The 26,171-nt window shown below is 37.9% G+C and overlaps 1 protein-coding gene across 4 annotated transcripts; it reads right to left on the reverse strand.

Moving 5' to 3' along the window:
- Nucleotides 1-288: 288 nt before the first annotated feature.
- LOC140976729 (protein SHORT ROOT IN SALT MEDIUM 1-like) lies at nt 289-12,379 on the reverse strand. Of its 4 annotated transcripts, XR_012175309.1 has the most exons (20): nt 12,151-12,379; nt 11,919-12,014; nt 9,961-10,251; nt 9,554-9,651; nt 8,558-9,253; nt 8,404-8,461; nt 7,622-7,714; nt 7,487-7,542; nt 7,121-7,238; nt 5,880-6,091; nt 5,737-5,800; nt 4,197-4,370; nt 3,103-3,133; nt 1,926-3,022; nt 1,745-1,819; nt 1,529-1,603; nt 1,112-1,439; nt 714-934; nt 419-630; nt 289-366 (listed from the first exon to the last, which is right to left on the reverse strand). XR_012175309.1 is itself a non-coding variant. In XM_073441003.1 (19 exons), the coding sequence occupies exons 1-19, from the start codon at nt 12,229-12,231 to the stop codon at nt 478-480; spliced, it is 4,011 nt and encodes a 1,336-aa protein (XP_073297104.1). In that variant the 5' UTR covers nt 12,232-12,379; the 3' UTR covers nt 289-477. The 4 variants fall into 4 exon arrangements, 3 of the variants coding, with proteins under 3 accessions (XP_073297104.1, XP_073297105.1, XP_073297103.1); XM_073441003.1 differs by having other exon boundaries at nt 289-630; nt 9,554-9,645; XM_073441004.1 differs by having other exon boundaries at nt 289-630; nt 714-878; nt 1,122-1,439.
- Nucleotides 12,380-26,171: the final 13,792 nt, after the last annotated feature.

Here is a 26,171-nt window from a genome sequence, read left to right on the forward strand (position 1 = left end):
AATGTGTTTTTAAAATTTGAAGTCAGGTCCCATGTATGATTCATCGATATATTTCAATCCAAAACCATATAAATCGAATCAAACTTACCAATGTAAACAAATTCATCGAATCAAAAAACATTCTTTCATTTTCATTCGCACATACATAAAAGATGCATGTTACTTGGATTTACGTAAAATCCATATCTTAGACAAAGTTTACATATACCACAAACAACTTTTTCTACAGAGTTGGAAACGAGAACAAATTGGCGGGACCTACGCACTTGACTCATCTTAAAAACGGTGCAAAGACCATGTTTTGTAGTTTAAATAAAATTTAGTTAAAAAAAGAAAAACTGGTCATCCGACAAAGATCATCAACTACTTAGAGTTTAAACAAAATTCTCACAACGAGACCAACCAAAAACAGTGGAACTAATGAAGTCCGGCTGACAGATAACCCACCAAGTGTCGAGCACACTTTGAAAACTTCATTCAAATGTCTGTCATCTTCACCAGCTTATCATATAGAATCCTGTCATCTCTGCTTGAATTACTTTCCAAGAGTGCGCTTTGCACAAGTTCTTTGACATCCCGGTGCGAGAGGAACTTCCCTAGGTTGTGAATTATCAGCCTCAGATCTTCAACCTGAAAAACCAATGAAGTATGTGTCAAATAATCATGTACTTGAGATGACTCCATTCCAGGATAAGAGTTGAAAGTAATTTTACCCTTATGTGTCCAGTCCGATTTCGATCAAAGAACCTGAAAGCTTGAAGCAGCTCCGTGTCGACTTTGTTTGCCTTCGAAGCCTCTTCAGCTACCTTTCCCTTGTTGCTCACGTCCATATTAGTATCGGTCTTTGAAGCTTTAGTAGTGGTTTCCTGTTGTCGATTCTGCTTTTTAAGAGCAATGGATTCACTAACAATGCTATGATCTGTCTTCTCCGCATCTCATAGAGAATAACAATAAATGACACTTGAAAGAATTGAAAATGCCTTGAGCATGAAGATAGCATACATAGAGCAGAAGAGGCCCATCCGCATCTATAACATTTAAAACTTACCTTTTTCTTGTCTTCTTAAATTTTGTCCTTTCACATTACACAGAAGCGAAAAGAAAGTAGTACACGGACTTGCCTCTTTAGATGAGTTGAGATGTGGCGTAGCATCAGTCATTTCTTCATCTTCCTCTGGTTCTTCCTCTGGATCTTCTTCCTCAGGCTCTTGCTCCTCATTTTCATCCTCAACCTTATCTTCAGCAACCTCATTAGTAATATTCGCCTCTTCTGTGACAACATCTTTGTGAGTGTTGTCATTATTTTCACCCTTTGTTGCTTCGACATCTTCTGTCTTAACGCGTTTGCTAGATGAGTTATCCTTATTTTTCTCCTTTGAAGTTTGCTCTCTAGGTCTCTTTCCTTGGTTTCTCTTTGCAACAAATCTAGTGCGCAACTTCTAAAATTTAAAAAGAAGATAAGAAAGAGAAAAACATAAATAAACTCAGTTTAGTTTCCAAACTAACAAGAGTGATGGCTCAAGACAACCTGAAGGAAAGCCAACAGACGACAACCCATTTCATACTGTAGCATCTCATACAAGGATTCTGCAAATAATGATAACTGCACAAATGAAATTAAAGTCCAATTCAGTACCTCATATGGCAAACACTGAGACTGAATAACACATGTAACATGGCATGGAATGTAACATTGGTCAAAGTATCAGATTATTTATACACACAAACAACAGTTGAGACAAACCTCAAAGGTTGATTCTTCAATATCGTTGCCACTATAATCCAAGAGTGAATCCAGCGAAAGTGATAATGACTGGAGCTGTTAGACCAAAGAAAATACCACTGAACATGCTGGTGCACAAGCACAGAACACCTGGAGTAAATTATACAGATACCAATGACAATGTGTTGCACATGATACTTACTTTTGAATCCTTACTCCCTTTTGTTTGAAGAAACAAGCCAGGATGTCGAGGGGGATCATCGCTCTTTTTCTTTTCTTTCACCACATCTTTGTTTTTGCACTCATCTTTTTCAAGGCGATCTTTCCCTATTTTCTTGTCCTTGGGCTTAGCCTTTTCATTCGATTTTGTTTGATTGTCACTTTGAGAAACGTTCTGCTTCGCAATATCAGTACCAATTTTAGACCCAGATAATTGTTTCTTGTCTGCCTTCTTCTCTTCCTTTTTCTCCTGCTTCTTCGGAATAACTGTTTGTTGTTTCATTTTGGGACTGCTTTTATCCTTGGAGATGCTCTCTTTTATCTCACTGTTAACAGCTTCTTTATTGTCATCTGGCTGAATTATCTTTATTTCTTCCATGTCCTTTGTAGCCACAATACTGCCAGTATCTGCTGAGGCAGCCTCTCTCTTTGGGACCCTCTTGATTACTTTCCTTTTTACAGTAACTTTGGTGCTACCCTCTTGGACAACGGTACAAGTGTTATCTTCTGATTTAACCGTTGTTTTATCCAGGGTGCTCCCTGATTCATTTGCTGTGTTACCCTCAATGGTCTTGCATGTGTCTTGCTTATCAGCAGATTTCGCTGGCTTTTTCAGGATCTTCTTCCTTGCAAAAGTTTTAATAGCTGGAACTTCAGCTGATAAACCCTCCTGTTGCCCAACTTCTTCAGAAAGAACCCTATTTCCTTCAGTATCCCCTTTCTTCAATTCATCATTCTTGTTAGTAGCATTTTCTGTGGAGTTTTTCTTATTCTCAACTTTTTTCTTCACAATTCTCTTTATGATTTTCTTCTTTCCAGGCTTAAAGCCAACAGCTGTCTGAGCACTGAAATTTTCTCCTTGAACATTCTTTGCAACATTATTCTCCTCCTCAACTTTTACAATCAATTCTTTACTTTCAACAAATTGATTTTTCTCATCGCCTTCTTCTGAAACCAGGTTCCCTTCAACGTCCGTCGTGTCAGCATCTTTATGCTCTGCAGACGGCCATGAATAAGACTCTTTCTTTATTAGTTGTCCAGCTTTTGACATTCCATCTTTCAAATGTAGCTTTTTCTTATCTTTATTATAACAAAAAGAAATGTGAGTAAATCTAATGTATAAAACATAAAATGTACAGTTCCAGAGTTAAGACTGTCACCTTTTGTGCCTCCTTCCTTGTCACCAGTTATCTAATTTGTAACCCAAAAAAAATCAATACCTTAAAATTATAAACAGAATGGAAGAGACACACAAGGCTGAGGTGGTTGATGAGTAGTGCGAGAATATAATAAGACTGGACAGCTCAATAAAGTACACACCATAATTTCAATATCTGAACTACAAGGATAATCTAATGAAAAAGCATATTATACTACCTGTTTCTAGCTTAACAAGTAAAACATAAACCATAATTCATTGCACATGCATGTTGTGACCACTGAATGGGCTCAGAAAAGCTCTATACGTTCTCTTCAGAGGGTGGCACTTGTAACCAACCAATGTATATGATCATCACCAACCCAGTCCAACCCTTTTCCGAGTGAATGGCAAATCTGCCATGACATTCTTACCCAGCTACACAGTTATTTTAGGCCACAGTTTCTCAAGGAAAAAGGTTTCAGGCAGATAACATATAGCCATGACATTCTTACCCAGCTACACAGTTATTTTAGGCCACAGTTTCTCAAGGAAAAAGGTTTCAGGCAGATAACATATAGCCTAGCAGCAGTTTAGAAGATCGTTATACTCTGTTAATAGTATTACTCTAATTGATGCAATCTAATATCGTAGTTCTAAAGGAGGATACGCTCTATACTAGTCTTATGCCTAACAGAAATAATGTATTCTCTAAGATTGACTAAAACAATGCAATTCATCCACAGTCCTTGAATATCAGGGCACAAAAGCAGTCTCTGAACTCCAGATCAAAGAGGAAGCGAGGGATCTCACTCAATAAACAAAGCGAAGCAATGCATGCCTTCCAACGCATAAAATTTCAATCAAGCATGAGGTTCATAGATTAATTTTGAGATAAGAAATAGTCTGCACAAAAAGTTTCAATGAAAAGGCAAGAATATAAATGAAGCTAACTGTAAGTAAATATGTGTAGATAGAGATATTCAGAGTCAAGAATCAGCTTCACATTTGTGTATATAAATATATCTATTCGATTTCTTCATGATACAATTCTAGGATTCTATATTCTGTAAAGTTTAGGACGAATAATTTGATGCATACAAAATTAACTCATACCTCTTTCTTCATAGTGAGCTTCAACTCCCTCTCAGAAACTGCTTTTTTGTGATTAGCCCACTGTTCTCGCCATGAATCCATGGAAGGAAGACACTGGGTCAAATCAGGTACATACAACACAGTTACCTCGTTGTGACTGAAGAGCCCATCTTTTCCAACTCTCTGATAATGAATCTGCACATCAAAATATTTTATGACAAGTGGGCAAACATGTCAGAGTTACTATGTCAAACATGTCAAGAGTTACTATGTCAAAAATGTCTGGAAATTAAGAATGAAAACATCCTCTAGTTGTTTATTGCAAATCGGCTCAAATTGAGGTACTATAGTGATATTTGAAATTTTGATCATTATGGCGCCATATCTACCAAGAACTTCACAAGTACATTTTTTTATCATTTTTTCTTCAATTAAAAACTCCTCCAAGGAAATGCAGCAACGTCTAGAGAACTGCAGCCTCCCCATTCCGATGAACAAACATAAACCCTAGCACTTTTATAGAGATAAAATAAGGACTTTAACGACAAACATCTCAGTCAATTTCATGAGAACGTTTGATTTGATAGGAAAATCATAGGCATACTCCCTCGTTTACAAATTCTGAAACTACTTATGTGAATTATTTCCACTCATTACCATGTTATAAAGGTTTTGTTGGTTGCTCTCTTTGTTCAACAAGTGTAACTAAAACTTGCACGCTCAGGTGTAAGGGGCAAATGAAAGTAACATACAAATTCATCATGAAATTGAATTATTTACGAACTGCCTAGAAAATAAATTTCACTCCAAGGACCGAAAGAACTCACCATTTTAGATAAAACAGCATTTTTAACGAATAAGAGTTTTCTATCGAGAGTATTATTATAATGGAATGCAACTATTTATGGTCAAACTCTTTTGACTCAGTCATGTTCTTGCCAGAATAAAAGCTAAAAAAGGAGAAGAAAAAAAAAACACCACAGAATCACAAAAGTGGAACTTCAAGGCAAAATAAACAAAGCCAGAGCTTCTGCAATATTTGTCTAACAAGAGAGTTATACGATAAGGCAATCTAGAATGTCAAGTCAATTCACACCGTTACCTGAACCATGCAAATAAGTTTGAGGATAACAACAATCTAGATGAGTTTTCTAACTCCTGGAGAGACAATGTTTGTTGAATATTATAGTCATTTCTATTCATTATCTTCTGCAGAAACAGAGTAGAACTGCCATTCATGGCATTTTAAAGGTGCAAGGCATGGTGGGTACTCTAGCAATATTGTTTGGACTTTGGGGACACTTGACAACTAACGATTCTAATATTATGAGCCACATTTCCAATAACTGCTTAGATACGCTTGTTCTAAAGGTACACAACAAAAATATCAGGTTATTTATTGAAAACATATTTCTAAAAATGAATTATTTGTTCTTTTCAAAGTTTGAAATCAGTACGAGCAACCAAAATACCGTGCATCTTAGGCTGGATCTAATGGCACTATAAGAGTCTTCAATTTGAAATTAAACGTAGCTTATTGACAGAAAAGATAAAAGACTACCTCGAGAAAACGATTCCAGAGCTGACAGTTTTTCAGATCAAGATCAGTCACATCTTTTGCATACCTAACACAAGAACCATTTCAGAACAATCTAGAAAATAAAAAACAAATCAAGAAAATTCCTCAAGACTCAAGAGACAAACCTCAGAGCTGTTTGAATTAATGAGGAGTCATCAAATGCTGGATCAACACCATCAATTGCATCCCATGGGCCCCCAATTGCCATTAAAGTATTATTACGTTTAAGGACAGAAAATCTAAGCATATTGCAAAAATGTGGTACACGGTCCTCATAGTTTCTTTCAGATGACAGCTCTGCCAGAGCATTTTGGCTCAGTCCACTCATCAGAATAATCTGATACCAGAGAAAAAGCAAGAGAAGAATTAGGTTTTACAAAAAAAAATTTAGGTTGGCATATAATCATCACATTCCCTTAATGCCCGCTCTCGCAGTGATAATTGTTGTAAACAAAATCCAATAATAACATTAAAAATATACAAAAAGGTTAGTGCATAGCACATAAACTTAAGATCACCCCCTTATTTTTGGGAGGATTATTGTGCAAACCAAATAACAATTCAACATAATGTCCTCCAATTTACTAAACACTAGAATTAACAGGAATACAAGAGATTAGATGAACCATCAAAAGTTGTTGCAGGTCCTCTTTTAACTTAATTGGACTATGTGATTCATGCAGAGAACTTTTAAGCGTTAAAGCAAGCTCAAGAAACTAAAAGTACCCCGGAAACATGTACCAAAAATTTCAGTACCGACCGTTTTTAACATGAAATTGAAGTTGTATGATGTAAACCTCAACTAAATCTTGAAGGGAAGTGTAATGACAAACCATTTGTTGTTGGAGAAATAAGTGAATGGCTTGTGAGCCACATTTGTTAGGTCTTAAATAAGATTGAGCAGGTTGAGTGAGTTGACTGGCACTAAACTATGATGATAGGTGTCCTTACAAATGGCATCTGAGAAAATCTAGTGGCAGTGTCATCACTTGGGTGTTATTGGAGAAGTGGACTGGATTTCAGTCCTAGGGTGTTACTGGAGAATTGGAGTGGATTACAGTAAGTTTTAATGGATGCAACAAGGGGCATTACGTTTTCCATTTGCAGAATTGCAGCCTCACCTCAAGTGGAATATGGGAGAAAGTTTTGGTGGTAAATATGGCCTAAAATCTCAGTAAGATGACTAGAGCCGATCTACGTTGTGAAGACAGAATCTGGGTCTTTCCAGGCTTTGAGGCACCGAACGTCCCACATAAAAGTAGATTTTTCCATAAATTTTTAAGTAGCCATGGCATATAAAATACCACAATATTTATGCATACAGACATACATTTACACACGCATAAATTAATGCTTATGAACTAACCTTCGCATTCCAAACTGTAGTTCCTCTTGCTTTTGTCACTGATACATCAGTTCCCAGTTGTTTAGGTGATTCTGTCCTCTCCGTGGATGTCATCTCTTCAACAAAGTCATGCTCAAAACTATTTCATCAAGTATAGTAATTATTATCATTTTCAAATTTCTAAAAGCCTAATTTTTAGTCGAAATATAACTTAAAATTATTACATCATCGTGTAATTTAAGAGACTACAACATCAGAATAATGACGCTAAAGCACAATCTTTATAACAATATTAATAAAAAGCATCAACGTGATCGGAAGTGAAATTTATTTTCAAGATGATATGTTGAATAACGACACCGAAGAAGAAGCCGTAGGGTAAATTACCTCACAGGAGTGTATAAGTGGAGCCTCACATTCTTCATCGGCCAATTAACGGTAACCTACAACCAGCCAACAAAGTGAAGTCATAAGCAGAGGTCAAAGCAAGAAAATTATACTGATTAGATGAACTGGCAATACCTTTGAGCATTCTGGAGATACATAAAGCCGAGGATATCGCTTATCTAATGACAAATAATCCCTCTCAACTTCTACAAAGCTAAATGAAAAGATCTACAACAAAAAATGCCATGAATTAGGGTGGGTGCATCTATCAGTAAATGGATTCCAGAATACATTTCAACAGTGTTGTCCAGTTTCAAACACATTGGCATCTTCTCTACATCATCAAAAGCAAAAGGTTTCCAGGTGAAGCTATAAAGAGGAAAAATAGTATATCCTCATCAACGCAACTACGTTAGTGGCAGCTACAAGATTTGAACAACGTAGAATTGAGAGTGAATTAGAGAAAATACCAAAGAATTTCGCATTGCAAGCAGCTTCTAATTTGATGAGAAATAATGAAGAATGTCAACAAAACAAGAAGTAAACCCATAACCATGAGCTCTAAAAACTAAAAAAATATTCAACCGTACAAAAAGCAATTGCTGATGCCACACGTGGAAGACTCAAAGAACTTTACGAAAAGAAGGAAGGCGAGAGGAGTCAAAGTGGTTTCCAACTGGAGACGTTGAGATGCAGTGAAAAGATACATATCAACGTGCAAATGGAACACTGAAGTAGGCTTTCCAAGAATAAAAGAGACAGAAGTGATAGTATTCAGTCATGACAGTCTGAAATAAGGAATGAACTGGTGACAGGCAAATTTTGAATTGAGGTTCTCGAAGAGAAGTCAAATGCTATTTAATATCAATTTCTCCGACTATTCTGCAGCAGGCAGCCTGTGGGATAGTTGTTTTTACCTTGCAGTCGTACTCTCTCCTCTTTTCTCTTACAGGAGATTGATGCTGGGATTGAGGCCTTCAGCATCGTAGAACACCAAGTTAGGTAGATTACAAGATTGATAAGCTGTGTAACACACATAACTAGAACAGAATGCAATTAAACATGATCCACCTATGCAAAATTTCATGACGTGGGGATTCGCGCCGCACAGATCTGACATCTTTTGCCAGTGAGAAACCTCTACGGTCCCTGGAGAGTCTGGGGGGAGAACGTTCACGCCACAATTCCAGGCTCCGTTTGAGATCTCGATCCTTCTCCTTCTCCCTTCGTTGCCGTTCCTTTTCACGTTCCTTCTCTCGTTCTCTCTCTCTTTCTCGGACTCTTTCTCTTTCTCGGACCCTTTCTCTTTCTCTCTCATGTTCTCGTAGTCGCTCCTTCTCTCTCTCTCTATCTTTCTCTCGCTCGAGCAAGTAATCCCTCTTCTCGTGATCTCTCTGCTCCAGCTCCCGACCATGTCTACTCCTGTTATCTTTCCGATCATCAACTCTTGGATGACCAACGTGTGCCAACATGCTGCTTGGGTAATCTGATTCAAGCAATGTGCTAATGTGGCCCTTCCCTGCTCCATAGTCCCTACCCGGAGGCAAACTAACTCCATAGCCAGGATTTGAACTCTGAGCATAAATAAGATCATCGACACTTCGCTGTGGAGCTGCTCCTAAGATTGACGAAGTATGCTGTCCACTATAAGATGACCCACTAACCAATGCTAAACTACGCAAGTCAGGATCAATTCTTCCACCGTATGCAATAGGATCTTGGGCAGGACGATGTACTAGGGCCCTCGCTGCAAGGTAATCAGCTTGTCTGCCAGAAATTTTTTGCTCAGCACAACTGATGGTATGAAACCGTACACACATTTGTTGTGTGCCAGTCCACTATCATAAAATGGTGCCTTCATTTGACAGAAATAACTATTTGCAAAGCTAAATTAAGTTTCAATCTCATCACATGATCAGAGGTTTTATGAGTGGAGTGCATAAAATTAGCATCACCTAGTTCCTAAGACGAGAACTGATGAAACTGACACCTTCATCTACTCCAAAAAGAATGATACTAGTATGCAAAAAAAAGGGAAAAAAAGATACTAGCTTAACAGTACATTACCTAGCTCCACCTTCAATAGAGGAAGATATTGTATGAGCCTTTAGCATTTGTTCTTGCCTAAGCACTGTTGCTTGTTCCAGACGATCATACATCTTAGAGTGTGAACAATAAAAATCAACAGAGTACAAATAAAAAAGGTTAGATATTTGATCCTAAAGAGCAAAACGAAAGTCACAAAACACAGCTAGATTAGAACTTAAAATATAATAATAAACAATTTAAGCATATATTATGAACACAAAAACGGATCAATCAGACATAAAAAAATTCACATAAATCATCCCTAAGGATAAGGAAACAAAAAAATGATTATTATACCAAGCTCAACTTACCAATTTATATAACTTAGACCAAAGTAACAAAAGCAATAATTTAAAGAAGTAAATCACAACATTCAATTTCAATACCTGATGTTCTTGGCCAAAAGCAACTGAACCAGTGTATCTACCGACGGTTTCACTAGGTAAATCCCTCCCAACATATGAACGGTGGCGTCCATCATATTGATGTCTATCAATGGAGGGATAATCAGATATTCTATCAGAATACAGCTGGTCAACTTTCTGCCGATAGTCACGACTCGAAGATGAGACATAATCATTTGACGTGAACCTAGGTGAGTCTGGAATGGACGATCCATAATTACTCCGGCCTTCTAAAGTGGTTGTTGCAGATCCCTTTGCAACCATTGGAGATATCTGTAGACAGTAACTAGTAAATACACCATTTTAACCAACCAGATATGAAACAACAATACAGTCGATTGAACCATTCATACCCTCTCAAAAGCTTAAATCAAATGGACAACAAGATACATAAGGAACTGAGATAGATGCTAGAGCTAAAGATAACATGATTGATGTTGGAGTGAGGTTCTTCAGTCTAAGAAAGAGAAGTCAAACGTGATATAAGGGAAAAATCTTGAGAAAAAACAACCTGTAAGTTTGTAACAGAACTTGATAAGCAGCTATAAAGGACATGTAAAAAATTATCAAAGAACATATTCCAGCATTTCAGATGTATGTGAGCCCGAATTCTAGGTGATATATCCTATTTCTCAACAGTATTGTTTGTTTGGGATCTCAAACTCAACTCAACCGAAAAATTTATAATTTCGTCTATACATAAAAAAAAGCTCCATTCCATAAAGTTTTTTCAAAAATTTAAATCACATCATTTTATCACTTTTCAAATAAACTATTTAAAGTATTATTACTAAAAAATCGCATATTTTTTCTCTCCAGTTTCTTCAAACAACTATAGTTTCATCCCTCCGTCTCTTTCTTCTCAGGTGGGGATAAACCTCCCTTCTTCGTTCACCATTATGCAATACCACTCTATTATAAATAACATCAACGTGGAAAAACTTATATCCAAATAACAATAAAAAATGAACTGCTAATTTTTTTAGTTAAGATGAGTTAAAATGCCATTTAAATGGCACCTATGATCCGCTTTCCTAAAAGAATGTACCATTTCTTCTATGCATTAACCCACAAATTAGAACTTCCTAAGATTGAAGTAGACTATATCCTCATCTCTACAACCAATTCAATGTTCTGTATCACAGTAATTGCTATCCTTTCAAGGAAAGTGCAAATTCTAATCCTTAAAAGGGAAAACAAATCTATGTACTTCAGTCTCCTCATTCCATGCCTCATGTTTTCATACACTGAATTAAAATCAAATTGAAGAAGTTTATCACTGTTGCACAGACTTGGCTTGATGTTATTGCTTGAATGATGTGATGCGACCACAAAGAACATATAGTGAAGTAGATCACAAAATCTATCAACCATGGTACCATACCATATTATCAAGTTAAAACAATTGACCATCAATTCTCGATGAAACAAGCACTAGTCCAATTAAACTAACAGAAAGAGACCAAAGACTTGTCAACAATGTCACATGAACAAATATGGTTAACCCATTTGATTTGAAGAATGCGAAACAACACAAAATATTGACCATGTGATTTCAAAACTGTTCTCACCTGCAACAAATTGACAGTATTTATCAAGAAAATAACAATAACAACTGTTAATATTCACGAGGTTTCAAGAACTGTTTCAAGGTAAAAGCATTGAAATTGCAATTTTATCGTTCCAGAAAGGCCACATCCAAAACATTTCAGGCATTGAAACACAAAAGCAGCAGCAACGCAAGGACCAAAGCAACTATTTTTGTGCAGACCACAATTTATGAGAGTAACACATGTCATGGGCATGAAATAATAGCAAATAATTAAATAGATTGTCCCAAAATCTGTAGTGTCACACGTTCTTCATATGAAGTTGGGTCGAATACCAACTGATAAAACGCGGATTAAAAAGTGGTCAAAAACATGTGGCGATAATACAACCTGCTGTGCGGCGGACCCATAAACCGAACTATACTGTCCCCCATAATGAGACGGCTTTTCCGCAGCCGAAGGATGGCCTGAATATGCAGAGCCTAACTACAATAACAAAAATCAAACGAATTTTACAAACATGGCCGTTTCACACGCTTCGCCCTTCGTACCTTTCAAGGATTGAAATACAAAATCCCAGAATTCATAGATACACATAATCCGCGTAAGCATAGAAACATACGTTTTGAGAGGCATACGAAGATTGGGAAGAGTAGGGATGCTTCTGGCCATAGGTATTATTGCTTCCTCGAGAAGAATACATCTTTCCCTTCACACAACATAAAATCGATAGAAAAGCAAGCTATGAAACGATCAATTCCCGAGATTTTTTGATTTGGCGACGGCAGCAAGCGTACAACTACAGAAACAAAAACCCTATTATGTTGTTTGGTGAGGCTTAGTTGCTCATTTATCCATCAGCCAAACAATTGATAATTTGAATAAAAAAAAAATAAAAAAACAAATTGATCAACTAAAATATTCATATTAAATTTAAGAATTCAATTTCGGACCAGATGGGACCGTAACGATCCCTATCGTGTATGTGCCTTAACCAAGATTCTAAAAAGCGTGAAGCGCCCCGAAACGCGGATGTCGAGCTCCAAGTTTTTCAAGTTTAAGCGAGATTAGCACAGGCTTAAGCGTGAAAAAGCGTTTTTTATCTTTAATGTAATTGTAATTATCTCAAACCAATAAATAGATAAAATTATACATAAATATGATAAATTTAAGTCTGATGCATTAATTCTCATATTTATAAAATCATAAAAATATCAAAATTATAATCTTTATTTTTTTTACAACTAGACCACATTAAAAATGTTAAATATTTGTCAAATCATTATCAGACACGCTTAATCATAATTAAAATTAAAAAAATAAACATATAAATTTATAAACATAATTTATTATTTTAAAATAAAAAGACATACCTTCAAAATAAAAAAATTAAAAAAATAAATAGATGCGATTAATTGTACTTAAGCACGTTTAATTAACCACCTTAATTATACTTAATTCGATCAAATTACACTTTGATCGCTTTTTTCCGCTTTCTCCGAAGCGAGGCGTTTTTGCCGAGCTTAAAGCTTAAGCGAGGCTTAAGCGAGCTTTTTAGAACACTAGCCTTAACACACCCCGTGACCTGAATCGGACCCATAACATGTCAACGGGCCAATTGATAGCTAACCGGTTCGACGGATACAAACAACACTCAACCACTATATTAGACTAGATATTTGGCACACGCGGTACGTGTGTACAATTTTTTTTATAATTATCGAGGGACTAAATTGATATTTGACTTTTATAATTATCGAGGGACTAAATTGATATTTGACAAATTATCGACAGACTAAAGTGCTATTTGAATAGTTGTAATTAAAAAAAATTAAAAAAAGAAGTTTTTTTGAAATTTAAAAAAAAAATAAAAACAAAAATGTAATTGTGTTATAAAATAAGGGCAAAATTGAGAAATCAAAAAACAGACCAACTTTTTTGTCTCTATTAGAGAGATTTTTATTAGATAGTAATAGATATATGCAATAATATATATTTATATTAAAAAACAAATATGATAAACTTATATTTTATACTAAATTTAATATACATGTAAATATGTTGTTGGATTTACTAGTTTAGATGGTTCAAAATTCCATTAACTTCATATTATTTATATAATCTTATGCAATCTTATGAGGTAAAACAAATTCAACCTTTTTAAAACAAGTTGTTTGGGCTAAAATAATTAAATTATAAAGCTCACATTAAATTATGAATCTCAATTAAATAATACAAGCCCATAACGGATCAATTCTTATCAATTCAAACCGATCGTAAGGCGGAGGAGATCGTGGGAAAAAAGAGATGGAGATCGTGGGATGAAAAGCAAAAGAACGTGAATCATGGGAGAGTGGGAAAACTGCTCAGCATTCAGAAGAAAATGATCGGCCAAAGCAACAAATAGACACACAACTCTCTGCACAAAAAATCTGCAAATACTCTCTGTTAAATTCCAGTCTTCGAACAATAGTTTTTAAGCATTCCAGTATAATTCTAGCATTCTAGAATCTTGTCATTTTTTTATTTTAGCAACTTTAATTGTTATATTTTTATATCTTGTAAATTCCTACTGTTTATTGAAAATATAAACGATGTCAGGGGTTTATTCCTCAAATTCCATTAGTTTTCTTCGTTTTGGCGTTATATTTGTTTTAAGAAATTAGAACCGACAATCAAATTTAGGATTCGCTTTCGCTTGAAAAGTTAGAAGTTAGATTTTACTATTTTTTCACACAAATTGGTGCAACTCGCACCTGGCACGCCCGCAAATCAAATATTGTGCAAACAATTTTTGACACGCCCGGTGGGACCACTATTATGCCGCCAAGAAGGAAATAAAACGTCAATCAAGGGGATGGGGAATTTCAACCAAACTAAGAAGAGGTTCACGCTCCGTTGACATAGCAGACGGCTACTGAAGAGCCGACTAGGGAGTTGGATTTGCATCCAAGTAATGTTCCAGAAGTGTATGCTCATATTTCAAACTGTTTGGTTGAAGAGTTGACTGCAATGAAAATTGAAGAAATATCACAAACACTGTCCAAAGCTGTGTCTGATTGCTTGAGGACAGTATTGGGTAAACCAAACCAATCAACCAACAAAGAGCAAAATACTACTGTCAAAGAGACTGATCAGGGAAGCGACCAAGTCCCTGAATTTGACCAGGGAGTAAGAAACTCAAGGGCTGGTGTTCTCCGCCGCCCAAAGTTCACTCTCCCAACTCAGCCAGAAAAAAGGTATACACCACCTCACAGGAGAGAAGAAACCTTAGGAGGGGAGAGCACAGCTATATTCACGTGCTCATGGAGTGGGGAGCTCGAAACAACCAGTTACTCAAGTGTACAGTGTGACAAATCCTCTGTACCAACCAGGAGCTTATGATGACATATCACACATGGATTATCCATGAGTAGATGGGGGCTTCTCAGGAGGTAGTATTAGTTTAAATGTAGGGTTTTAAGCTCGGGGGACATACTATTATCACCATCCACTCCCCAACATAAATGCAGCGATGATCGATCCTGAGGTGGTGAGGGAAACTGTTCAGGAGCTGTATGGGCCGGCTTTGAGACAGATAGGTCGTCCAGAGTTCCACAAACCATATCCAGACTACATAGATGTGAATAACCCGTACCCAAGGGGTTATAGAGTTCATGATTGCAGTTTATTCTCTGGGAAGGATGGCCAGTCCAGCATGGAACACATAGCAAGGTTTACCATCCAGTGCTGGAAATTAGCCAACCTCGAGAACTTCAATAATTTAAAGTTGCAGCTATTCCCGAATTCCCTCACAGGGACTGCATTTGCATGGTATGACTCACTCCCCAGAAAGTCAGTGATGAGTTGGCAAGAGATGGAAAGACAATTTCACATCCAATTCTATAGAACAGAGCCAGAAGTGTGTATTGCCGATTTATCCAGAATCACCCAAAAGAAAGGAGAATCTTTAGAGTCTTTTATCGACAAATTCAAAAAGATGAAGAATAGGTGCAAGGTGTTCCTACCTGAGACCGAGTTCGTGAAGATGTCACAAAAAGGGATGGATTTTGAATTAAGGAAGAAATTCAAAGGTATGGAGTTCAGGTACTTCTTTGAGCTGATTGCCAAAGTTGCTGAATACGAAGAACTGTTGCGGGAAGAGTCATACAAAAAGATAACTGCTATGGGATCTTATTATCAGGAGGTGGAAGATGTGGTATTGGCAGAAATTCAATCAGCTGGTTCTTGCACAGTTCTCCTACTAAAAAAGAAGTCGGCAGAACCTGAAAAGAAGAACAGCTCCCAACTCCCCAAAGATATGTAGTATACATTTGATGTGTCAAAGACCGAGGAAGTTTTCGATTTTTTGGTAAAAGAAAAATTCATCACCTTTCCACCTGATCACAGGATGCCACGCAAAGAAGAGATGAAAGGTTTAGAGTATTGTAAGTACCACAACTCCTACAACCATGCTACTAAATCTTGTTAAGCGTTCAAGAACATTTTGCAGGACAGAATTAACAAGGGGATCGTGAAGTTTCCTAACAAACAAGAGTCCATGGCAGCGGATAATGATCCTTTTCCCCCGATAGCTTTGGTTAATGTGATGTGACAAATTTGAGGGATCTTCTCAATGAGAAAAGAAGTCGATCCTTTGCAGTGAAGGACCGAATAATCAAGAAATGCAAGATCCCGAATGGTCAACTGTTTGAAGCTCATAGAAGGCATAGTGCTAATCGAGTAAGAACGGCTTAGCAACGTTTCCCCAGAAATGGTGGTGAATCCGCGGCCTATAGGCCGAGGAACCAACATTTCTTCGAGAGACCAGTGCATGAGAATCAAGGGTTCAGAGGGGAATCATCTCGTGAGCAGTACTAGAGATACTCGGACATGAGAAACATATGTAAAGTTGAGTCGCAAAAGGTGGAAACCAAGAAAGTATCAGCTGATCAAGGCAGAGAACGGCGTGTATATGAAATCTCAAAAGGAAAAATGATTGAGAACAGGAGCGCAAAGCCTAGGTACGTCCTTCCAGCTAGAGGTGAGTTCAGTGAGTCTTGGAGGGTGGCCCAGCACAAAAGGTTCCCTAGGCCACCGACTAGGACTCAGAAGAGACGGCTGTTGAGAGAAAGAGCTATTGCAAGAAGAGAAGAGTCAGCTAAATAGAGAAAAGAACCCACAATTGATATTCCAGTCACCAGGGATCAGGTGGAGAGTAAGTACAAGTTTGGAAGATAGGCTACTGAGGATAAGTTTGTAGAAGATAATGATGATCTGTTAAGTGAGGAGGATGATAAAAGACGAAAAACAATCAATTTTTGCATTGGAGAGTTTCACATCACTGTGGATTGTACCACACAAGTGGTGATACTACCAGAGAGATTTAAAATGATGGAAGAGGAGAATGGGGAGTTGATACCCAAGGAATCGGTGCAAAAGGAATATCACGCAAATAAACTTCTTGAGGGGAGTTCAAGAGTGATTATTAAGGAGGATCACCCAAATAAGTCTAAACAAGTGATACTTGAGAAGCCTACACCGGCCATGACTAAGCACATAAGGCCGTTGTACATCAAAACTCATGTGAATGGGAAGCCAGTGTCTAGGGTTTTGATTGACAATGGTTCAGCTGTGAATGTTCTTCCAGCAAGAATGTTAAAAAATATGGGTAAAACGGAAGAAGACTTGATTCCTACAGAAGTTTCGGTTGCTGCATTTACAGCGGAAACCACCAAGACCATTGGAATATTCCCGCTGATGTTACAGTGGGGAGTATGTCGTCTTTATGTGCATTTTTTGTGGTGAACTCGTCCGCCGACTTCCAAGCGTTGTGGGGCAGAGATTGGATCCATGCAAACCAGTGCATCCCATCCTCAATGCACCAACTTTTGTTATTCTGGAAAGGGGACGATGTGGAGGTTGTCGAAGCAGATGGACAGCCCTTCCTGGCAAGTGCGAGTGCAGTTGAGGCCAGGTATTACAATGGGGATTTTGGGCCCATTAGAATTCGTAGCAATAATAAGAAAGAAAGTCCAGTATACATGCAAACACCAACTCCAAGCTCGGTGTTGGAAAGAATCCTCAAGCCTACAGTTATCGTGCCGTCTAGGCTGATAATTCAACCACTGATTGAGGAGGTTGATGATTGAGTTGAATCAAAAGGGAAAGGAGGTAGCTGTCACCTCTATATGGAAGGCGCATGTGCAGCAATTATTGAACAAATTAGAGGAAGATGAAGCATAGGACACCTATGAAAACGAGGTTGTCCAAGAAGGAGAATACGAAGAGGAAGAACTTCAAGTTGATGAATTGTTGATGACGCCATCTCAAATGGAAGTTGGCCAACACGAAGTACAAGACCCGTTAGAAGAGATCAACTTGAGGGAGCTTGAGAATCCAAAAGTGGTGTATGTGAGTAAGCTACTGGAAGAGCAGTTGAAGCATGATTTGATCAGTATGCTGAAGGAATACAAAGATTGTTTTGCATGGAGTTATGATGACATGCCAGGGTTGGAACAGAAATTGGTCGAACACCGACTTCCACTCAAATAAGGCTTTAAACCATTTCAACAGCCATCTCGTCGCATGTCAAAAGAAGTCGAGTTGAAAGTGAAAGAAGAAGTCGAGAAACTGTTAAAGGCCAAGTTTATAAAACCAATCAGATATACCGAATGGCTTTCGAACATTGTGCCAGTCATGAAAAAGAATGGCAAGGTCAGAATATGCATAGACTTCCGAGACTTGAACTGTGCAACTCCCAAAGATGTGTATGTAATGCCGATACCTGATATGTTGATTGATTCAATGACCAGGCATGAGTTGTTATCCTTCACGGATCGATTATCGAGTTACAATCAGATCAAAATAGCAGAGGCAGACACTCACAAAACAGCATTCAGATGCCCAGGAGCTGTTGGTACGTGTGAGTGGCTTGTCATGCCATTCGGGCTAAAAAACGCAGGGGCCACGTATCAAAGAGCTATGAAATCGATCTTTCACGATATGATAGGGCACCACATTGAAGTGTACATAGATGATATCGTTGTGAAATCTAAACAAGCTGCTGATCACATCGAACATTTGAGGAAGAGCTTCCAAAGAATGAGGCAACATGAGTTAAAGCTAAATCCATTGAAATGTGTGTTTGGTGTGAAAGTGGGGAACTTTTTGGGATTTGGTACATCAGAGGGGAGTTGAGGTGGATAAAAACAAAGCCAAAGCTATTATGGAAGCAAATCTACCCAAGAACAAGAGAGAGTTACAACGCTTCTTTGGGCAAGTAAATTACTTGAGGCGTTTCAGCTCAAACCTTGCAGGGAAAACAAAAGAGTTCTCACAATTGTTGAAGCTCAAAGACGGCGGGGAGTTCAAATGAGAAAGTTCGCATCAGAAAGCATTTGATGTGGTCAAGGGATATTTATCCAATCCATAAGTTCTTATGCCTCCCAGGTATGGAATGACCCTTAAATTATATATCTCTGCTGCCCATGAGTCAATTGGATGTTTACTAGTTCAAAATAATCATGAAGGAAATGAGCAAGTCATCTATTATTTGAGTAGATTCCCTACTCCAGTAGACGTAAAATATTCTGTGATTGAGAAGCTATGCTTAATACTGTATTATGCATGTAAAAATCGATTTGATTAAATATATGCTTAATAGACTCATCCTCTTTGGGAGGATTGGCAAATGGTCTTTAGCATTGGCCGAGTTTACATTGACCTATTAGCCCCAAAAATCAGTAAAAGGCCAAGCTATAGCTGATTTTTTAGCTGATCATCCTTCACTTGATGAGTCTATTGGAGAGCAGGTTGGTTTTCCAGTTTGTGTAGTGGAATTTTGACCATGGGAGTTGAAGTTCGATGGATCAAGCACAGAAACAGCAGCCGGAGCTGGTATTGTGATCACCTCCCCAAGAGGTGTGAAAACCGCTCTATCTTTTAATTTGAGTTTTCCATGCACCAAAAATCAGGCGGAATACGAAGCACTTGTAATTGTATTGGAAATTCTGAAAGATTTAGGGGTGAAAGAGCTGTTAATATCAGGGGATTCTCAACTGGTACTCAAACAGCTATCAGGGGAGTTCAAATGCACAAGTTTGTCATTGGCTCCGTACTATACTGCAGCATCACAACTTCTAGATGATTTTGAGGAAGTGTCGTTAGTACACGTCCCAAGACAAGAAAATTAAGAGGCAGACGAGTTGGCACATGTTGTTTCGAGATTGAAGATGTCTCCACAACTTACACACAGGCTAGTGTTAAATCAGAAGAAAAACCACCCTTCAATTCAACAAAGAGGGATTCAGGTAGACACGCTCAACTTGGATATAAACTCAGCTGGTGACTGTAGGGATGACATAAAACAGGTGCTAGAATCAACCGGGAGAGATATTCTACATGGTTTAAAAATGAGGGCTCTTAATTACGTCTTAGTGGAGGGAGATTTGTACAGGAAAGGTTTAGATGGCCTGCTCCTCAGATGCATAGGTCTCCCAGAGGCATTGGAGATCATGAAGCAAGTTCATGAGGGAGTATGTCGAGCACATCAATTTGGAGTAAAGATGAGATGGTTGATAAGGAGGTATGGCTACTATTGGTCATCCATCCTGAAAGATTGCATCAAATATGTTAAGGGATGCCAGCCATAACAGAAACACGGGAACATCCAAAGAATTTCGGCGGATGTGCTCCACAGTGTTGTCAAACCATGGCCGTTCAAGGACTAGGTCATGGACTTAATAGGGAAAATCTACCCAGCATCGTCTAAAGGCTACTCGTTCATCTTTGTGGCCACAGATTTTTTCACCAAATGGGTAGAAGCAGTGCCTTTGAAGAAAGCGGAACAAGGGGATGTCATTAACTTTGTGAAAGAGAATATTATTCATAGATTTGGAATTCCAGAGTCACTAACCACAGATCAGGGAACTATGTTCACGGGCTCAAATATGAGGGAGTTTGCAGCAGACTATGAAATCAAATTGATAAACTTGTCCCCTCATTACCCACAGTCCAACGGGCAAGCCGAAGCTTCAAACAAAGTGTTGATAAGGATTCTACAAAAGATGATGGAGGAAAATCCCAGGGATTGGCCAAGGCTACTGTCAGAGACGTCGTGGGCATATAGTACATCGAAAAGGGGTGCGACTGGGGTAAGTCCATTCGCCCTCACCTTTAGCCACGATGCGGTACTACCATTAGAGATTATGGTACCATCAATGCGAGTGGCAAAGCAGAACGAACTTTCCCCTGAACATTACATTGAAGCAATGATTATGGAGTTAGAAGAAGTTGATGAATTGATAATCCAAACATATAACGCTTTGTTGTTGCAAAAGCAAAAAGTGACAAGGATATACAACAAAAGGATCAACAAGAAAAGCTTTCAAGAAAGAGATATTGTGTGAAAAACCATATTGTCCTTGGGGACAAAAGACAAAGATTTAGGTAAATGGTCCTCAAATTGGGAAGGGCCATTTAAGGTGCACAAGATTCTGGATGGGAATGCATATTGGCTATCAAGTTTAGAAGACCAACCACACAAAAGATGCATAAATGACAAGTATCTCAAGCAATATTTTCCAAGTATGAGAGAATAAATAGAAAAACGATCGAGTAAAGCGAACAAGAAGGCTGATATCCAGCATGGAGTTGGCCTTCGGGGTCATTTTTGTATAGGTTTAGTTCTTTATTTCAAGACGTCATATGATGTAGGCCTTAGGGCCACTGAGTGACAGACCCATGAAGTAGGCATTCAGGCAACTTAGAATATGGCAAGAAAGAAACGCACTGAGCGGGGAGTTGAGCTCACCGAGCGGAACAACGAATAATAAAAGGAGAATAGAAGATAACAAGAGCGCTATGCGAACCTCAAGAGGACCCAAAAGTTGACTTTGGAAGAAAAATATGCTAACCAACCATTTTTGTATGTTTTAGCTTCATGTTGTAAGAGTTTATTTGAAGTAGGCCTTAGGGCCACCAATGTAAATATTTGTTGGTTATGATTCAAAAATGAAAACGATCAATTAAAGTTGGCCAGGAGGCCACTTTTATCATATTGGATTCATTTTGCTTCGATAGGGAATTAGGGGAGGAAATGATTGTGAGCGGGGAGTTTTAAGCCAACATATTGGTTTATCAAAATGAGTGGGATTATTTGGATCGGAGTATAAGAATCAACAGAAAACTTCTCCCCCAACCAACATCCAACATCAAATTCAACTCATTTTCATCTCACGTCCATCATCCAACAACTACAACACCAAACCAATAGTCAACAAATATAAACCGGAGCCACCGCATGCAAGAACAGCAAGTAAACGTGTATGCGGGAAAGGGGCCCGACTGAAGTGTAAATGCATATATGTGTAAGCGGAAAAAGGGTCCGACTGAAGTGTAAATGCATATACGTGTATGCGGGAAAGGGGTCTAACTGAAGTGCAATGCATAAATGCTAGGGACGAGGGAGTCGTCTTGAGTGGATGCAGCATGTAAGAGCACGTAAGAACACGTAAGAGTTGAGAGTCACCTGTGTTTCAAGAAGCCCCAAATGGCACCAAGGCTTAAGTGTCGAATGCACTAAAGAACTGTGGCCAACCCATGGCCAATCCTCAATCCAGTATTACCTGTGAAGAGCAAACATGCGAACCGCATATACAACAAGAGACTACACACCTATTCATTTCACTGCATGTGGAAATGAAACCAGAGGTAAATGTAGAGCTAGTAGATGAGTCTGGATTAAAAACCACTACACACATATCTTATGCAAGATGTCGGTCTCCGCTGATGCACACAATATAGCCAAGCAATGGTAACCCTAGGACACCCACAAGACAAAGGCTAGTGTATGGCCAAGCAGCCCCCAAATTAGTAACTCCCGCAAAAGTACCGCATAAATGAGTAAAGAGGGACAACTCAAACGGGCCGTACAAATAAGCACAATCATTTATCTTGCAATTCTCGGAGAAGAGTCAAGGCAAAACAAGACCCTTTGTACAAGAATTCACGCTCATTCCTAACATACCTCAAGACTTCGCACATTTCAAGATTAGTCATGCAAAGCGGGAAGAATGAGATGCAACTCCAACCAAGGCAATAAGCAATTATCAGGTAATTTTTTATACTAAAATTTGAACATAGATATGAATATAGTGGCTAACCAATTTTGCAGATAAACAAGGAGCTAAGAAATTACTATTCAAGAAAAAGGAATAAGGTTACCAATATCAGTAAAAGGCGAAGAATTTCCATATGCGTTTGGTTGAGCCAGAGATTCCACAAAGACCGAAGCAGTCACGAGTCGGCTCAATCTGGGAAATGCATTCGTTCTTGTCGAATAAGACTCAATTGAACTCTCGCAAAAGATCCGAAAGCGACAGCAACTGGGTTGGGAACGAAAATCTTGGCTTCAGGGGAAGCGACATTGACGACGTTCGATGTAGGAAGACTCTCCTGTGTAAAATCATGATCCATAGTAGGTGAGAAAGTAGATGGAATTTTCTTATAAAAAAAACAGAGAGAGAAGAAGAAGGAGGAGGAAATTGAATCACAGCGACAGTCAGCCTGGAAACGAGTTCAAGAGAGTAAAATGAGCGGCAGATTCAAATTATTTGGGAAGTATATGGGCTATTCGGCCCGTACAAGGATGGCCCAAATCACAAAATCAAAATGGCCCAAATCAAATAAAATCAAAATGGGTCATCAAACAAAATCAAAATGGGTTTTATATACAAGCATTTTGGCCTACGAGCCAATGCTTGCAGGGCAATTGTTTGAGCTAAAATAATTAAATTATAAAGCCCACATTAAATTATGAAGCTCAATTAAATAATACAAGTCCACAGCGGATCAATTCTTATCAATTCAAACCGATCGCAAAGCGGTGAAAAGGGAAGAGATCGTGGGAGGAAAGAGATGGATATCGTGGGATGAAAAGCAGAAGAACGTGAATCATGGGAGAATAGGAAAACTGCTCAGCATTCAGAAGAAAATGATCGGCCAAAGCAACAGACAGACACACAACTCTCTGTACAAAAAATCTGCAAATACTCTCTGTAGATTTCCAGTCTTCAAGCACTAGTTTTTAAGCATTCCAGTATATTTCTAGCATTCTAGGATCTTGTCATTTTAGATTTCAGCAACTTTAATTGTTATATTTTTATATCTTGTAAATTCATACTATTTATTTAAAATATAAACGATGTCAGGGGTTTATTCCTCAAATTTCAATAGTTTTCTTCGTTTTTGCGTCGGTTGTGAGTGAAAATCGTTGAGCTACAATAGCTCGGTTTTTGAAATATTGAACACCGATGAATTAAATCGAGTTTGGTGTTCAAACAAGTGGAAAATACCCGAAATAATCCTTCGTAGAATTCGATTAAATATTTTGTAAAGCATTTAAAAATATGCAAGTTGAATGAGTAAAAATATTTTAGTTGAAACATTTTATCAAACACTTTGTATGCAATATTTTAGTATTTGAAAAACATATAAAATGCTTCAACAATGCATCTTCAAAACAATGGAAATAATAAGTAAATGCAATAAATAAATAGACACGAATTTGTTTATGGATGTTCGGAGATTTCAAATGCTCCTACGTCACCCCTTCTTCCCCTTGGGAAGGATCCACTAGAAGAATTTGATTTATACAACTATTTGTACAAACTCACTCAGCTTAGGACTTACGCTACTGCCTAACTGAACTCCAAGCACTCAAAATTATAGGCAGAACCTCACAATCAGCATGTTGTTTAATGTCTCATATGCAAAGACTACATACACAAGTTTATTGTCTTTGTGCAAGACCCACTCTACTAATCTTTGAAGTTCAACTCTCTTGTATATGTGTGAGTGATTGTGTGTGAAGAATTTATCCTTTATAGTGTACATCTCAAATGTATCCTCACACAAGGGCTTGTGCTCTCAACTAGCCGATTTTTGTATGCTAATTGCCCATGTTTTGAATCCTCTTCAAAAGCTCTTGTTTAATCTTCAAAATGTTGTATTTATAAGTCCCAACAATGATCTATACGTTAGACACAAGAATATGACCGTTTGAAAAGTTTCTGTACTGTTTCTGAGATTGCAACAGTCAAATTCGCCTTACTGGACATTTTCCCGAGTGGTCAACTCTGGTCAACTGGTTCAGTTCAACTGATGTAGTTCAATTCAACTGGTCTGGTTAAGTTTCAACTGGTTCGGTTCAGTTCAGCTGGTCTGGTTCAGTTGATCAGCAGCTGGTTCAGTTCAATTCAGTTGGTCAGCTACTAGTCCAGTTCAGTTGAGTTAGTCAGCAGCTGCTTCAGTTCAGCTAGTCAGCTGCTGGTTCAGTTCAGCTAGTCAGCTAGAAAAAATGCATTTATATAATTTCGATATGACAGTGGGTTGCCCGGCAGTCGAACCCGGAACTAGTCGGATGGAGTAGATAATTTCTTTGTTATGAAAGAAAGGTGCATGATCTTTCGAATTACTTCTGAAGAAATTAAGAAATGATATGTAAGAACCATCACATTTCGTGATTAATTGGCAAATCCACTTTGATTCTCTACTTTACGGAAACAATATTATTTCAGGTGCCATTATTCCTACTTCTGCAGCTATCGGTTTGCACTTTTACCCAATCTGGGAAGCAGCATCCGTTGATGAATGGTTATACAACGGTGGTCCTTATGAACTAATCGTTCTACACTTCTTACTTGGTGTAGCTTGTTACATGGGTCGTGAGTGGGAACTTAGTTTCCGTGGTGTGCTGAAATCAGCCTAGCTGATTTCAGTTTGTGCAAAACTAATAGCTTTATCGTCCTTTATCAGCATTTAATCTTCGATTCAGACTTTGACTTCTGAAGATGATTTGTAGATCATCGTCTTATCTTTCCAACGCATACTAAATCGCTTCATTTCGATAACCGAGCTGAGAGATATAACCAAAATACCGCAGCTGCTCAAACCCAACTGATTGTTGTCTTCGTGCGTTCAGTTACGATCAGTTTGACCTAGATAACATCCGATTTTGCCCAACTAGCGTGAAATAAGACTTGTTCCAAATTAAATTTTCTCATCAGTTATGTTGGCGGATTGTTATTTGAATCATTCAATTGAGAGATATCATCAAAATATCGAAGCTTGCCAGAAATTCAGTTTGTGCAGAATTCAGTTTCAGCTTGCTTCTTGTTTTAATAACTTTACACTTGAGTAAATATGTTAGAAACACAATAACAAATTTTGTTAACATCAAAATCAAGATTGCGAACATGAAATGTTCCAACATATTTGTTTTAAGATATGAGAACTACAATCAAATTTAGGATTCGCTTTCGCTTGAATAGTTAGAAGTTAGATTTTACTGTTTTTCTCACACAAATTGGTGCAACTTCGCACCTGACACGCCCGCAAATCAAATATTGTGCAAACACAAGTACACATTGCATATTTAGTTTCCAAGTTCCTACTCCGGTTTCCTTGCTTCCCAACATTAGCTATTGTTATCACGTGAATGCAATTTATATCTACTAGCTATTTTGTACACGCGGTGCGTGTCTGTACAGTTTTTTTTTTTATAATTATCGAGGGACTAAAGTGGAATTTGACAAATTATCTTGAGACTAAAGTGCTATTTGAATTGTTTTAATTAAAAAAAATAAAAACAAAAGTGTTTGA

This window comes from Primulina huaijiensis, chromosome 5 (assembly GCF_012295235.1).
Source record: "Primulina huaijiensis isolate GDHJ02 chromosome 5, ASM1229523v2, whole genome shotgun sequence".
NCBI classification, from domain to species: domain Eukaryota; kingdom Viridiplantae; phylum Streptophyta; class Magnoliopsida; order Lamiales; family Gesneriaceae; genus Primulina; species Primulina huaijiensis.